At 37.2% G+C, this 16,147-nt stretch overlaps 1 protein-coding gene across 1 annotated transcript; it reads left to right on the top strand.

Moving 5' to 3' along the window:
• The first annotated feature begins 4,205 nt into the window (after positions 1 to 4,205).
• Positions 4,206 to 12,893, top strand: LOC140230485 (myeloid-derived growth factor-like). The gene is made up of 5 exons (XM_072310640.1): positions 4,206 to 4,379; positions 6,963 to 7,013; positions 8,517 to 8,654; positions 9,681 to 9,735; positions 12,447 to 12,893. The coding sequence occupies exons 1-5, from the start codon at positions 4,206 to 4,208 to the stop codon at positions 12,524 to 12,526; spliced, it is 498 nt and encodes a 165-aa protein (XP_072166741.1). The 3' UTR covers positions 12,527 to 12,893.
• The last annotated feature ends 3,254 nt before the right edge of the window (positions 12,894 to 16,147 follow it).

Here is a 16,147-nt window from a genome sequence, read left to right as displayed (position 1 = left end):
GTTGTTTTTTTGTTTGTTTGGGTTTTTTTTTTTTGATACCTCAACCATTTCAGAACAAATTTTCATTTCATCAAATAAACGTTAAATTCCTCTTGGAATTACATGCTCTTTCAAATTTCATATGAGGTTTCTCATTATCTCACCCAAAAAACTTAGACACCTGAGGTCTCAACCAAAACTATACCACCCCTTTAAAGACATACGTAGATATATCGTCTCTGTGTGTTCATGCGTGCAAGTGTGTATGTCATGTACTCCCATTAGGTATATTCGCAATTTTGGCAGATAAAACATGCCTGCAAGAGTCGATTTTTTTTTTTACTACCCAACCGCCTGACTACGTTTAGAAAAATGAGAAATAACATTGTTTCCCTCATACGCCTTATACACAAACTTTAGGGATGCTCTTTGTTTTTGTTTCAATTCTTTGTCTTCTTCGTCATAATCTCACCCTCCCCCCCGTATCACAATCTTTCTGAGTGCTTTTTTTATTGCTATTTCATTGTCTTGATTTTTTCGTGCCACCCTAAAAGTAAACAAATAACCTTATAACATAATTATGATAATGACAATGTTCGATCAGAGGGACTTCACGGACAATGCATGTTATGGGAATCCCCACAACGTTCATAGCTCCATATAGTATGTATGTCGGCTGTAAAGATAGGTTTCACAATTCATATCTTTATAACACATACACACTGACACAGGCACACACACACACACACACACACACACACACACACACACACACACACACAAACACACACACACACACCCACACACACACATCCAACACACACACTCACATACACACATTACCGTAGACTTTCAGTCCTATGTTTATCACCCACAGATCGTCTATAACTGTTTAATACTTTTATACCGTATGAAATTATGATATGAACAAACCGTCTGCTTAGATGGATGTTAAGTGTACAACAATACAAGAATTACATTTTTATAGCGCTCTTACAAACTTAATTGCTTCACATCATTTTAGGCTCCTACATCCTTTTATCATAATTATCTAGAGTACAATTGCATACCTCGCTACAATACGAAACTCTTGCCTGCTTCATAATGTCATTACATTACAAATACTCGAAATAGTTACCTATCAAAAAAAAAAAAAAAACACTTATCAAGATCGATACATTATTACAAAGATAGACTGTATACCACTGAGATTAAGGAAACAGGATTCCCTACCAGCATACTTTACCTCAGTGAGGGAATACGGGGGGCGCTGTGGTATAGTGGATAAGACTCCCGACTCCCGATCGGAGGACCCGAGTTCGAATCCCGCCCAGTGCTTACGTCCTTGGACAAGATATTTTTACCCACTATGTCCCTCTCGACCCAGGTGTATAAATGGGTACCTGGCAATGCTAGGGTAATAATAATTGCAGGGCCCTCTGGTAGAACAGTGGCAACACTGAAGAGGCTACCCTGGGTAAATAAGACCTTATTGTTGTTGTTGTTATTATTATTATTATTATTATTATTATTATTATTATTATTATTATTATTATTATTATTATTATTATTATTATTACGTCTGTTCAGTCGCGACATGCTGAGATGGGCTCTGCATGTGTAAACGGTGCCCCACACGTCAACATGATCATTTCTAGGAATATACTTTAATAAAAGTTTCCTTATCCTACCTACAGAATGGGAAGATACCCGCCTGGGTGTGTGGTGAGGGAACCTTCGGAGAGGATAGACGAGAAAGGCATAGAACAGGGAGGAAGAGAATAGGAGTTTTACATTACCTAATGCTCAGGTGCAGATCTTGGCTTATAACTTGTTTTCTCTTCTTTAACATTTATTTCCTGAATGATAACCCGATGCAATAATAGTAATAATAGTAATAATGATAATAATAATAACAATAATGATGATGATGATGATGATGATGATAATAATAGTAGTAGTAGTAGTAGTAGTAGTAGTAGTAGTAATAATAATAATAATAATAATAATAATAATAGTAATAATAATAGTATTAACAATAACAATAACAACAGTGGAATGCAATGTTCCGAACATTATAGACTGCAATTATGATAGTCCTCAATGTGTGAGAGGAACAGAAATGAACGAATGAATGTTTCTATCATTTTTTTCCATAATAGTCTCTCGTACAAAATCAAAGCACGAAGATGAAAAAAAATGCATGTACCATGCAACAGTAAAGACATTCTTACGTGACTCTTTTCCCTTTCGTTTTAACAGCGGCTCAGTTATTGTTGTCAAAAACTTTTCTAAAGAGTAATTTAGCCATGAAGCCTTTGTAAAAAGCTCACTATTATTTTCTCGTACCACTTCCGGTGTTAATCGGCTGACAAGCATATAAAGGGGGGGGGGGGGGGATCCACAGCTATCCACCACTGCAGGCAGAATATTCTAAGTCAAGAAGTGTGAACATTAACGTGATGTGGAATCCATTGAAGGGACCAAAGAGAATACCCCCCCCCCTCCCTCCCCCCCCCCCCCTACGGCCGGTCAACTCCAGTTTGACAAAGCCTACTGTAGAAAACGGTAAGCAAAAGCTGATGAAGGTAGAATCCAACTGATTGTAATCAACACCTGAAATCTCTGATAGAAGGAGGGAGATATCTCACCTCCCTGATTGAAAGCGATTTTTCTTTAGTTCACAATTTTTGTATGATTTTACTTTCATTACTGTTCATGACCGTTCCTCCGCTGCACTTGCAGGTTTCATCACTGACTGGCATTGAACAGTCTTGGGATCAGTCTTGAGAATGCTCCATCAGTAGACTCAGGGATAAGCATAGCGCAAAGCCGCTATTAGTACACGTATGTAGGAAGAAATCTCATACAGTCCAATATCTCAAATCCGTGCCTCAAATTCCCACTCCACTAGAAGTTTGGTGTATATTATTAATATCATTACAGACACTGAGAAAGATCATTTCAAACGTCCTCCTTAAGAAGATGCATGTGGATGCCCGGACTAGTCTTTCATTCAGACAATCGACAGCAACTGTCTCATCCAGAGTCCCAAGACCAAAATAGCGAAGGCCTACAAAACAGACACTGCGTGTATGTCAGAAATAAACATCTGAAGCACTGCCAAAGAATAAATAAAGAAGGACAATGATATGGCCATTTCTATGATGCACACTCTTTAAACTAGTTTAAAGAAAAAAATTCAATAGTTTGATTATCATTTACCAAACTATTATCGTTTATCTCAATTTTCCTTTTTTTTTTTGTTGCCCTGCATCGAGAATATACTTGCGCATTGTCTTTACCACTTTTTTTTCTGCATTTATTATTATCCCCCTCCCCCTGTATGTATTTCCCTCCCTCTCTCTCTCTCGTCTCGTCTCGATCTGTTTCTCTTTTAACTCACATTACATCCTTTTTTCCTGTCTTTTCACTTAGTGTGTGTGTGTGTGGGGGGGGGGGGGTGGGGTGGTATGACGTGGGTCAGCTGAAACTTTATTTATTATTATTATTTTTTGGGGGAGGGGTCTTCTCTTTATAGCCGTAATTGCTCATACAAGTGTATTCATTCATTTATATATTTTTCAGTAATCTAGTCTTAATAGTTCTGTCAATCTAGTCGTGTCGAGGCGTGTTTTTTTTTTTTTTTTCTCTCTCTCTCTCTCTCTCTCAAGGATTTGTTGGTCGGTTTTGATTTATTTCGGATTTTGACATACTGGATAGCTACATCCTATCAAACCAGGGAGGTGGCCTCCCTGGTCCTACCAGGGACGTGAATGAAAGATCTCCCGCCCCTGGTCCCTGGTATGGAGCGGTCCACTTTCCTGGTTCTACACTTACAGTACCAAACAAAGGTGCAGGGGGCGGATCCATGATTCGTGAAGAGAGGGGTGCCTTTACAAAATTAAAGGGGGCGACGCAGCACCCCCCCCCCCCATCGCGCATTTATTTCTTTTTATTTTTCTTGTTTTAACAATTAAATTAAAGGAAGCGCGCCCAGTGCGCTCCTCCCTGGATCCGCAACTGCAGGTGGGCCTGATTCAATGGGGACATCCAAAGGTGTAATACTGTAAGTATACATCTCCATTCTTCCCGACAGGGACCCCTCTGCCAAAATAAAAGCCAGCATGTAAATGCAGAACAGCACCGCACAAGCCACCAATGAAGCGACAGCACGTAGAATGAAGACGACGCTTCGCTCGCTGATTGCACATGTAGGCCTATGCATGCTATACTGTATTACCGACTACTGCTACGTGTCCGAGAAAGCAAAGAAAATGGACTGCAAAGTCATGTTTTCCGGTCTCATTTACTTGATGGTGCTCCATTTCGTGAGAAGTGAAAGCATCGCATTTGATGTGAAACCAGGCGGCAATCCACATAGCTTTGAGCACGGGCTCGTAAGTAGTAGTCTAGGGGACTGGTTTGTCACAGTTGTAAGCCAGTCCCAGATACTTAATTACGTGTAGTGTATTAAATGTCATGTCTCGGATTTCCATTTTTTTTTTCATTATGACCTTTACGACCAAGTAATATAGTAACACTGCTGACATGACTAGGCCCCCTTCTTTGTATGTCTTATACATTTTGCACAGTCCCTTTTGAAGGGGACAAATAACAGACTTGTTTTTGTTTGTTTGTTTTTTTCTTTGACTGTCATGTCACCTAAATTAAACTAACCCTACCTAACCGCAGCAGCAACCCCAACCATACCGAGGCGAGTTGGGCTGTATACTGGTTACAGCGCCCCGCGCCGGGGTTATCACCTACTCTAGTCTTATTTCTATAAACAGTAACACTGTCACCTGCCTACTGTCATACACCCATCCCACCAAGTTTAGCTTTATGGACAACCTCAGTTATCGGGATTATATCTTCAAGGTTCAAGGCTTTGTGTTTTTGTTGTTGTTTTTTGGTTGTTGTTGTTTTTGCCTGTCATCCAGCATGCAGAGCATAGTCAACAACAACACTTTAATGACTACTATGAGTACTAAGCAAGCAACTTTTTTTTGTCCGTAACCAAGATTCAAGCTAAAAGGACTAACAGCAGTATTGCACACTCCCCCTTCCTCCTCATTTGGTTCCAGATATGGAACATTGAGGAGTGTTTAGAAGAAGAAGAAGAAGGATTTTTTTTTTTTTTTTTAAAGCAAGTTGGATTCTTATAATATTAATAACATGTTGATGTCTTAGGGCACAGCTAAAATTCTACTAACTTCAGCAGCACAGACTTTAATTACAGTTCCACTTTGCAGGCCATATATAGGCTTTTTCTTGTTGAAAACTACAGTCTACCCCCATGTATCTTTTATGTACTGATTATCGTTCTCAGTTGTGGTGTGCGCAGTGAGATATTAAAATACTACAAAATACTTGCGTGCAAACTGGTGCTAGTAAAAAGAAGCTCTTCTACTGGCAGAGATGGATTTGCTGAACCCTTCATGTGATCTGGTCCACAGATGGTTACCGGTAGTTGACCACACTTTTGAGGTACAGTAGCATGTTCCTCAAGTGGATGGAGTCTGAGAAAAATAAATGCTGGTAGATGAGGTTTCTTGCAAAAGGGATGACAAACTTCTGAGGATTACCTAATGTGAATTGTTAGGTGCTGTTTCAAGAAACATGCTAGAAATGATGACATGCTGATGTATATCCCGGATTTATATCATCTTGACCTTGAATTGAGCTCAACGTTCCTGTAAAGTATACTAGGCCACTGGAGTTGTTAGATCATGAAAGGGACATTACTTGTGAGTCCAAACAGCTGAATGCCATTAAAGGGATCATATAGTTTTGGTTGAGACCTAACTTCACCTTTCTAACAATTTTTGTTGAGATAATGAGAACCCTCTTATGAAATATGAAAGAGCATGCAATTCCAAGAGGGATTCAACATGTATTTGATGAAAATTGGTTGTGAAATGGCTGAGATATCCAAAACAGAGCAAATCTAATAAAAGTTGGGACCAACCTTTTATTAGGATGTCTTTGTTTTACTTTGTTTTTTGATGTCTCAGCCATTCCAAAACAGATTTTCATATAATAAACTTTGAATTCCTCTTAGTACAGGACTCGAGCAAAGTAATGCTGAATCATCTCAAGCTTGTTGCTCTTTTTCTGGGTTGCTAGGTCTCAAACAATACAAGCATAATCCAGTATTAGTTTGATGAGTGTCTTTAATAGCACAACAGCTTGGTCTGGCAATTAGGACACGGCCAAATGAGCGGCATTGCAGGAAGGCACTTGCTCCATTGGCTTTCTTAAACACTATAAACTATCTGACACAATGCTTGATGAAATGTTCCCCCCCCCCCCCACACTTCCCTCCATCTCCAATTAACATTTGAAGTGAACAGTTAGCATAAACCTGGATAACATGACTGGTAGGGTATTAGATTTGGGAAGTAGCTAATATTACAATGTAGCGGTGGGAGGGACAACTGGCTATGATGGGGGGGGGGGGGGGGTAGGATGAACAATTTTTTTCCTATTCTCTATCATGTATTCTCTATCATGTATCTGTTGTTTTCTCATTGTTGAGCAAGCAGAAATAATTAATCCCTCCTCTTAACCCAGGATTACACTTTACACAACACTGAAAAGTCTGACCTTCACCATTTATGAGATTTTTGCTGGATATTATTATTATTATTTTTTTTTTTTTGGGGGGGGGGTATGTTTGAATGTTTCATAGTTCTTGACAATATTTAGAATTTCTTTGGCATGATGAATACATTTTCCTGATCAAAACCACACATTTATGTAATATTGAGTTTGATGTTGTGCTACCTCTAGATTTTCAATGTGCAGTAGGACTCCAAACTGATTTCACTTTGGCAGAATATCACAAGAACATCTCAAGTCGATAATAATTTATATTTATATGTATCTGTGACTCTCACGATACAGAGCAACTAAGTTGCTTTGTATGTGAAAGAACATATTATTAACTAGCTGTGTTTTCAACCTCTCTCTGCTTGCAGGGCGATTTCAATTGTCAGTTTTCTTATGTTGCTCAAGGTGGAACAAATGAGGTAAGTATGTTTTTTGTTTTTTTTTAATCTTCTCTTTCTCTCTTGTCTCCTTTCTAGAATTATGGCCCTTAATATTGGCAATGTAAAAGAAAATGTGTCACAATAGATCAAGACAACTGATCCTTCACTGCTAGTAATATTATGAAAATAGAGAATTTGGCATATGAAGAGCACCTTGTTACCTCTAATTCACATGGTGGACCAATAAGAAAGTGAGAGAAGAGATTATCACCTTTTTCATCAATTTTCGGTATCACCAATACGTAGGTGCCATATGTAAAGCAGTGTTTTAGATGCATTATGTGATAGAACTGGAGACAAACTTGTTCTAGTTCTGGCTACATATTAACTTTTGTGCTGTTATGTCTTTATCTCGAGGTACTTTTTTGTTGAAGATTTCTTTGCTTTTCATCCTGTGACCAGCTTATTGGAGCTTGGCAGATTACAGTGAACCAAGGAATCCACAGTGCATCTGTGACAGGGCTTTTTAGCATGCACAGAAGTTTTCTGCACATTGGCGATACCGAGAATTAAGTTTGCTTGAGTAGATGTACTGGTAATTGAAATAGCATAGGTCAATGACCTACCTGTATCCAAGAAGAGTTAAAGAAAACTGAATATCTGTGCACAAAACCAAAGAGGAGAGGTGCATGAATGACATTACACAGCTTCCAACTCATGAGGGCACAGTGAAGATGTCACGAAATTTCATCTAAGCCTAGAAATATCAGATCTCTTGAATTTATCAGTAGATATTCACATCTTGACTGTCATATTTCTTTAACTCTTTATGTGCCATGGTGTAAACCCACTGTGTGTCACATTATTCTGAGACAGCAATAAAGTCATGCTTTAGGAAAACATTCTCTTTTTTTCAAATCTGTATAACTTTTACTGATTTAAAATGTGAAGCTTTTCTTTGATGCAAATTATATGACAGATGTATAATTGTTTGTCTTCCAAATGACCAGTAGCTATACATTATTGTAGAGACATGACTTTTTCACAGAAAACAGTGACAGAAACTTCAAATTTACTTACAAGTCCAGTAGGGAACACTGCTAGATAGTCAATCACCACACAGAATACAAGCTACACTGTACGCTTTGCTAGAATGGAATCGCAAGAAAAGCTGTCATTGTATGGTGGCATTTGTCAAATAATCGATCGGTTTTGGCAGTTTTGTTGGATTGAGCTGAATATGCAAACTTGGCGTGCCACTGACTGAGTCAGACGTGCGAAAATGGCACATAGAGAATTAAACGTTCCTACATTCAATGTATTCATACAAATTTTCAGGAGAATTGTGACCTCTCAAGCCTTCACTCTTCAGTTATAACCAAAGTTTATTTCTCACATTTTCAAGAGAAGATAAATCTATCCGTTGATGTTGCATCTAATAAGTATGCGGAATGATATTGTTACTACATACATCTAATCTATAAGTAGTAATGTGTGGTACATACTATATCGTTTTGCATGTTGTTGTCTTGCTTTACTCAGAAATGGGAGTTACAAATAGAAAGTGACCGGAACGACTTCATTTGCACCGTTTTACGACCCCAGGGTACCTCCTACCTCTTCTTCCAAGAGTTCCGCCTCCAAGTCTCTGGGGCCGTGATACATTCAGCAGAAGTAGTCGTAAGTGATCGGTGTGGTCAAGATTACATTCATTTCCCTCTTGATAAATAAAAGATTAGAAGAAAAATAAAAGCCGAATAATACAGTGAATTGTCAGTGCCCTTCAGAAGTTACAAAAATGTTGAAAATGGACTGATTTTCCTATAACGCACATTTCGTATTTACCCCCTCCCAAGAATACTCAGGACTAGTTGTCAAAGGGTTTTCTCACCCTCCCTCCCTCCTCCTCCTCAAAAAAAAAAAAACAAAAAAAAAAAAACACTCAACTCTGTATTGATGGGACTAAGGCATACCATTCTGTGTGAATGGAGGTATGACACCTGTAAGGCTATGAGTGTAATTGGAACTTTTTATTTTCATTGACTTAGCAGATTCTTCCACATTATTATGCATCATTGACTTACACAAGGGTTATATACATTAGGTAAAGACTGCACAAATCTAATGTTGTGTAACAATAAGTGTATTATGACCACTCTTTGAATCAAAATGTTTTCATAAGTGATTGTCATCCATGAGTGCAGATAAACTTTTACAGCAGACAACATTATCATCAACCTTTGCATTTGCATTAACTTTTGTTCACTTTGTTTAAAGGAATTGTTTGCCTAGTTTTAAAATATGAGTTAGGGATAAAACCAACCGGTGTAAAAAAGTTAATTAGTGTGATCAGTGTTAAGTATTGTAAAATAAACAAAATTTGAACAGTAGTTATAATAAAATTGTTTCTAGACTAAACCGTCTACAGGTGTGGTTTAGTGAGAAACATAGTGATATCCCCTTATATTTTAGGTTTCATTGCAATATTTTTATTTGGTAGGATGCTTTGTAATACAACTGACCTACTCGTATGCGTCAAATGTGGTAACTGAACATTTTCAAATCACTGCTCCCAAAGGTAAACAGTACCTTTGGGATATCAAATGTTGTCATTGCTACTGTTGTTTTTATATTGAATGCCAAAACAATTTGCAAAGGAATATTTTGATTCCTTTTTTTTTTTTTTTTCATGCCTATGTGTGACAGGCCAACAATGATGCTCCCCTAAAACCTGGAGAGTACGCCATGGATGAAACTCAAGGTGAGAACTAGAACTATTTGGTAATACGTTACAATATACTGCTGTGTACCTATAATGTGTGACATGAAATTGCTATTCAGTGAACTGATACGTATGCCAAGTTATTTTGCTCGTAGTGCAGTCAGTGTGAATAATAAATGGGTAAAACGATCCAGTGTGAACCTGGAATTGGGGAATTGGCCAAGATGACTTTTGACTTTCTTAGCCTTCTTCCAGACTTGAAGTTCATGTCCCATCATGGTCATGTAGACTCGGTGATACAAATGAGACAAATGACAGATCAGGCAATTGCAAGATAAATGAATTGATACAAGTTTATCAAAGTTTGACTTGAACTTAGGTTGTTTTGGAATTGAAAAGTTTTGCTCATTGTCATCTAGCAGTGATACTAATTGCAACCACATTATTAGGCAAATGATATGTGGTGCTGATCTGTGATCAAGCTATAACTTCCCTTTTGATGGATACTCATAATGTTAAAAAATGTTTAATTTGGGTGATTAAAGTCATCATTGCTAGGTTTGTGCAACACAGCAAAAAATTATACTAAGTATGCACATTCCTTTTGACTTCTTGTTACTTCATGTAATTAACACATTTTCTCACCATTTTTATCATTATATATCATGAAAATGATTAAAGATTATGAATTCCATAAATGTCTTATATTATGGAAGTCCATGTTTGATTGAAACCGCTACCTTCTATTTATTTTATTCTTTTCAAAAATGTTGACTCACATAAAGTGTGAAAATGCAAAATGATACAAGATACATTGCGAGTTTAAGGTCAAAGAATATTGGTTTTAGAAAGGTGAAGAAATCGGTGTTTTCTTGTGAGAATTTCCTATTGAGTAGTTGAATTTTTAAGACAATCATGTATAATCAACAAAGTTTGAGAGTTTCAACAGTGCATCATATTGCATGCACAATATTTTGATTTTTTTTTTTTTTTTTTTTTTGGGGGGGGGGGTATTTAATCCTAGTAGTATTATTGTTGATTAATGCTGTTAGGATTGCTTTAGTATGGATATTACTTGACAGTGTAAAGGTAACAATACAGTGCCTCCTGTTTGAAATAAATAAAGTTAAAAGTAAAGAGACAATTTTTCACTTTCATTTTATGTCATTTCCAACAATAGAAAACAATAAAAAACACATCACTTTCAGATGCTTTTGAATTAAAATTCTCACCAGAGCGAGTTGAATCGACTGGAAGTAACTTCCCAAGTCCAAAGGGGCATACTTTACACTAGGTTGCCTGCCCATAGTTTTTGAATTGACTGCCAGGTGTAATGAATATGCATATATGCAAATTGAAATATTCATAAATTGGTTCTCACGGGGATGGAGAAGTTTTTTGAGAGAGATCGCACACATTGCACTGGCCTGCTCTAATCATCTGGTGGTGATGTAGCTTGGTCAGTGTTCAAGCATCACAGATATGATGTGTGTGCCGCTGATTATCACCATCTTCTCCCCAAGGTTATATCACAGGTATCATTCTTTGTTTTATACTGTTATTTTGGCTATTCATTATTATATTCCACATACTAAGAATCTTGCTATAGGATTTGTCAAGAGCTGATCACATGATAAAGTGTAGTTTTTCCCATCACATCACCTGAGAAGAAAAGTTTGTTACACTCAATGTTGATAGTCCCTTTTGTTTCGCTGATCTCTTTAGTCCATACAGTCCTAATGCGAGATGAGTACGCGTGAAATAAAAGTGCGTTGCACTGTGGACTATCATCTAAGTTCACTTGATAGTCCACAGTGCAACACACTTTTATTTCGGTGCTGCGCAGTGCACGGAGCAAATTCATTGTTTTGTCATCCACGCGCATACATCTAAAGTAAACTATGTAGCCTAGGCCCTAAGGGTACATACCTAAAGACAGCTAAAACAGTTTGAGATGTGGAATAAAATGGGAATATCTAGGACCCTAGATGTGGAATATAAAGCAAATTATCAACTTTTAGTTTCAGGCAATGAGATAAACTATCACTTCCTCGGCGATCTGAATATGTACGCTATCTTTCCTTTGTATGTACTTTGTATATAATGCACCATGTAGTGTGTGCGGATGCTGCATAGCAGATGACTGGTTGGCCACTAATTGCACTGTTGCAGAAATTTTTCTTAGTAGACCTACATGTTATTATTATTATTTTTATCTACTTCAAGAATTTCATAATGTAAGATATGAATCAAATATATGCCATGTGCTGTTTTAAAGGTACCAGCTAAAATTATGGATTCTTTGTTGATTGAAATTGCACTATTTTCTTCGGAGATGTGCCCCTCAGAAAATAGTGCCAGCCAGTCACCTCAGCATCCATAATTTCAAGTGGACTCTCTGGCCAGAATTCACGTAGGTGGTACAAATAAAACCATGGTTTAAACCATGGACAAAAGCCATGGAGCGCCAAGTGTCGCGTGGAATATTTCTTTACCAAATTGGTCATTTCCTAGACAAAATGACCGTTTCGTTAATGAAATTATGATTTCGTGGACGAAATGTTCATTTAGTTACAAATTGTAACAAAATAATCATTTCATCGACAAAATGAATGATTTCGACACTTGGCGCTCCATGGTTTTTGTCCATGGTTTAAACCATGGCTTCATTTGTACCACCTTCGTGAATTCGGGCCTCTCAGTGCGTGGTATATTTGATTACTGTTTTTCTGTCTCCCTTTTCCCACCAGTTCACAGTGTGCCTAACGTCTTCAAGTCGCAGCTGGCGCGTGTCACCGTAGAAGCATCTCGGCAAAATGCGGAACTGTAGCACGTTGCCCTGCAGCATACATCAACAGGGTGTGGCAGTGTGGGTGTTGCCATGTTTTCCTCATCAGTCTGGGCGCAGGGGGGCGTCCATGGTACCCGTATCAGGAATGAAGCAAATTGGATTCCCTTTCTGGTTTCAAGAATCAGTGTGTAATATATATTTTAAGGGTCAATCAAATACTTAATATTTGATATTGAAATATATTTAAAATACTGGCCTGTGATTGCATAGAACATGATAACAAGTTACAGAGTCTGTAAATACAATTGTAATATTCTGCTCATGGTACAACATTAGAAACCTTCTAATGTTTTACCATGAGCAGAATATTACAATTGTATTTACCATTTTTTGCCATGCAAGGATATTAGATTTTGTTTTTTCTATTTTTTTTTTTTTTGTGGGAGGGGTGGACCAAATGAAAAACAAGGGCAGTAGTGTTGTAGCTCCATGGTTTGATTAAAGGCATTATTTACCATTTGCAAATGAAACAAAAAATAAGCTTTAGTGCTTCAAAATAGTCCTAGAATATGAGGTAGGGATAGAAACAATGTAAAAATTTCACTCATTTAATCAGTATTAAATATTGTTGCATATACAAAATGTGAACTATGGTTTTACAACTGACCTACACATATACATCAAATGTGATAACTTGAACATTTTTGAAATCACTGCTCCCATTGGTAAACAGGACCTTTAAGGTTTAGTCGTACAATGTGGATATGCTCTACAAGCAAAGACGCTGAAGCTTTGGATAACTTGCAGTCGTGCGTAAAAGATTGCCACTGTGGGCTTGTTTGAGATGCTGCAAATATTGTGACTTCGCAAAAATTATAGTTGAAGGTATGCCTTTAATACTCTCAACAGTACTCTGACTCATCCAGACAATTATATTGGATGATGACATTTGCTATCTGAAAGAAACAGAAAGTTTTAACCTCGGGGCTTGAAACGCTATATCAGGGAGGTCTGAGATGAGAGGAGTATCTGTAAGTTGGACCACCCTCCGCAGAATTTCAGACCCTTTGAATGTAATATTCTTTATGTTGGATCCTGTGCCAATTGTCATCTGGAAGATGTTCCAGTGCATTGCATGCGCATGGCTAGGGAGAGAGAGTGAGAGAGATGGAGAGTGAGAGAAATATATAAAATAGAGTATACCTGTCTATTACTTTAGGTCTGTGCAGAAATCTCATATGATGTAAATACTTGAAAGATGAAATAATAGTTATAATAATGATAATAAAGTACATTTATAATGTGCCGTATCTATCATTACTGATACTATCGGCGCATGAAAGCTTGTAAGATTCAACACATGCTGTGTACACATTAACAGCATGTGGAAACAATGTGGAAATATATGTTATACTTGTATCAAAATAGAAAATGATCCAGAGAAAATGTTGCATGTGGTATTTCCTGGGATTGTTATTTTGTGAAGAACTACCTTTTATTGTATTGATGAGAATGGTTCATTGTACAATATTGTGACTGCTCAACATATGAAGAATCTCTTGATTAATTGTTTTGTAGTAATATCTGTAGAGGTTATGAGTGGCAATTTTGTACACTTAGCCAACAATATTGCATGAAATAGTATCCAGAAATACCTTGTGAATCTTGAGGTCTGAAATTTTTTTCTTTGTCATTTTTTTTCACTTGCCAATATTTAGAATTAACAGAACAAATGAAAACTCACCAAATTCCTGACTACATTTAGCAATACTATTTATGCTAATGAAACACATTGGTGAAAACTTCTGGTATTTCATCTTATTTCATTCCATCATTTTCTGCGGAGGAGAGGAAAGGAAAATTAGATTAATCGAAGTTCTGCAGTTGCTGTGTCCGTGGTGACGGGAAAGTTAGGATTACTTGGTGTGTGTTCTTTGATGTAATTTGGGTCTATGTGCCTATAAGAAGACTTCTCTTTTTTGTGAGATCAGCTGGAGTGTGCAACAGTCATACTTAGTGAAAATACCCAAGATTAGCTGAAGAATGTCTTTTGTCAAATATTTGTCACACAACAGAAAGTTGTATATACAATGTATCTCAAACTTTGTGGATCATATTGCAAACATTCCAAACTTTCTGACTGAAAAATAGGGATGATTTGGCTCAAAAGTAGGAAAGAAATATCCAGTTCCCATATAGAAGTGGGTCAGGGAAATTATCAAGAAATATCTGAAAATCTTATTGAAATAAGAGTTGGGAATGTTCAAAAATCAGATTCTTTCCTCCAAATTCAGAAAGGTTGGGAGATCTGCATATTGTATTCTGGGAGATTTGTTTGAGAATATCATTTGCTGTTTGATGGGACATTTCAGTTTGCTTTTTTTTTTTTGTAAACACTAGGCCCTATAGAAAAGAATGCTTGTTCATTTGCGTGATTAAGAAAATGTCAAGATTTTTGTGTGTATTTATGATAGGCAGTAGCATGTATTAGACAATTTCTAGTGCAAAGTTGCATTAAACTTCAAAGAAGACATCTGCACAATTTAAGGTGAATAACTTCTGATATCTATTTATTTGATTACATATTGAGCTACAAATCCTAGCATATTAGTGGGTTCTTATCAGTTACTCTGCTCAGTGAAATCTTTAGGCGTCTGTGTAGGGTTTACAAAGATGTTTATTGTGACCACAGATCGCTCTTTCATGAAGTTGCAAAACTTCCAGTGGTATAAAAAGGGGAACTGTGGAATCATTACCCACACTTCTGTAAATCGATGGACCAAAATCATTTTGCCAGAGTTACTGTGGTCCATTGCTTTTATGGAATAGAATATCTCGCTGTGGAGAAGATAATGTTACAGTGGAAGGATTGTATCTGCTGTAATCAGCAGGAGTTGCGGAGATTTTATATCTGTCATGTTTTTGCACTATACTATGTTTCATTTTTATGCCTCCGCCACGAAGTGGTGCCGGAGGCATTATGTTTTCGGGTTGTCCGTCCGTCCGTCCGTCCGTCCGTCCTTCCGTCCGTCCGTAATGAATTTTGTGGACAAGGTAACTATCAAAACCTGTTGAGGTATCCTAATGAAACTTGGCATGTATGTGTATTAGGGGGTGAAGTTGTGCCTATCAACTTTTGGGTGCACATGCTTAAGGTCAAAGGTCAAAAGGTCAAGGTCAAATACATAAAATTTCACTATTTCCACCATATCTATTGAATGCCTGAAGATATTTTCTTGAAACTTAGTGTATACATGTATTACCCAATTAAGATTCTCTGGTGAACGTTTGGGTCATGAGGTCAAAGGTCAAAGGTCAAAAGGTCAGGGTCAAATACATAAAATTTCACTATTTCCACCATATCTATTGAATGCCTGAAGATATTTTCTTAAAACTTAGTGTATACATGTATTACCCAATTAAGATTCTCTGGTGAAAGTTTGGGTCATGAGGTCAAAGGTCAAAAGGTCAAGTAAAAATATTAAAACTTCTTTTTTTTTTCTCCATACCTTGGAAAATTGTTCAAGGTATCTTCATGGAACATAGTATATACATATACTGACTGGAAGTGATTATCTAGAGAATGTAGGGTTCATGGGGTGAAAGGTCAGGGGTCAAAGGTCAAGTGCAACACTTCAAAATTGTACTATTTCCCTCCTA

This window comes from Diadema setosum, chromosome 7 (assembly GCF_964275005.1).
Source record: "Diadema setosum chromosome 7, eeDiaSeto1, whole genome shotgun sequence".
Taxonomy (NCBI): domain Eukaryota; kingdom Metazoa; phylum Echinodermata; class Echinoidea; order Diadematoida; family Diadematidae; genus Diadema; species Diadema setosum.
Note: the sequence above shows the minus strand (reverse complement) of the source record. Positions and strands in the feature narration are given on the sequence as shown.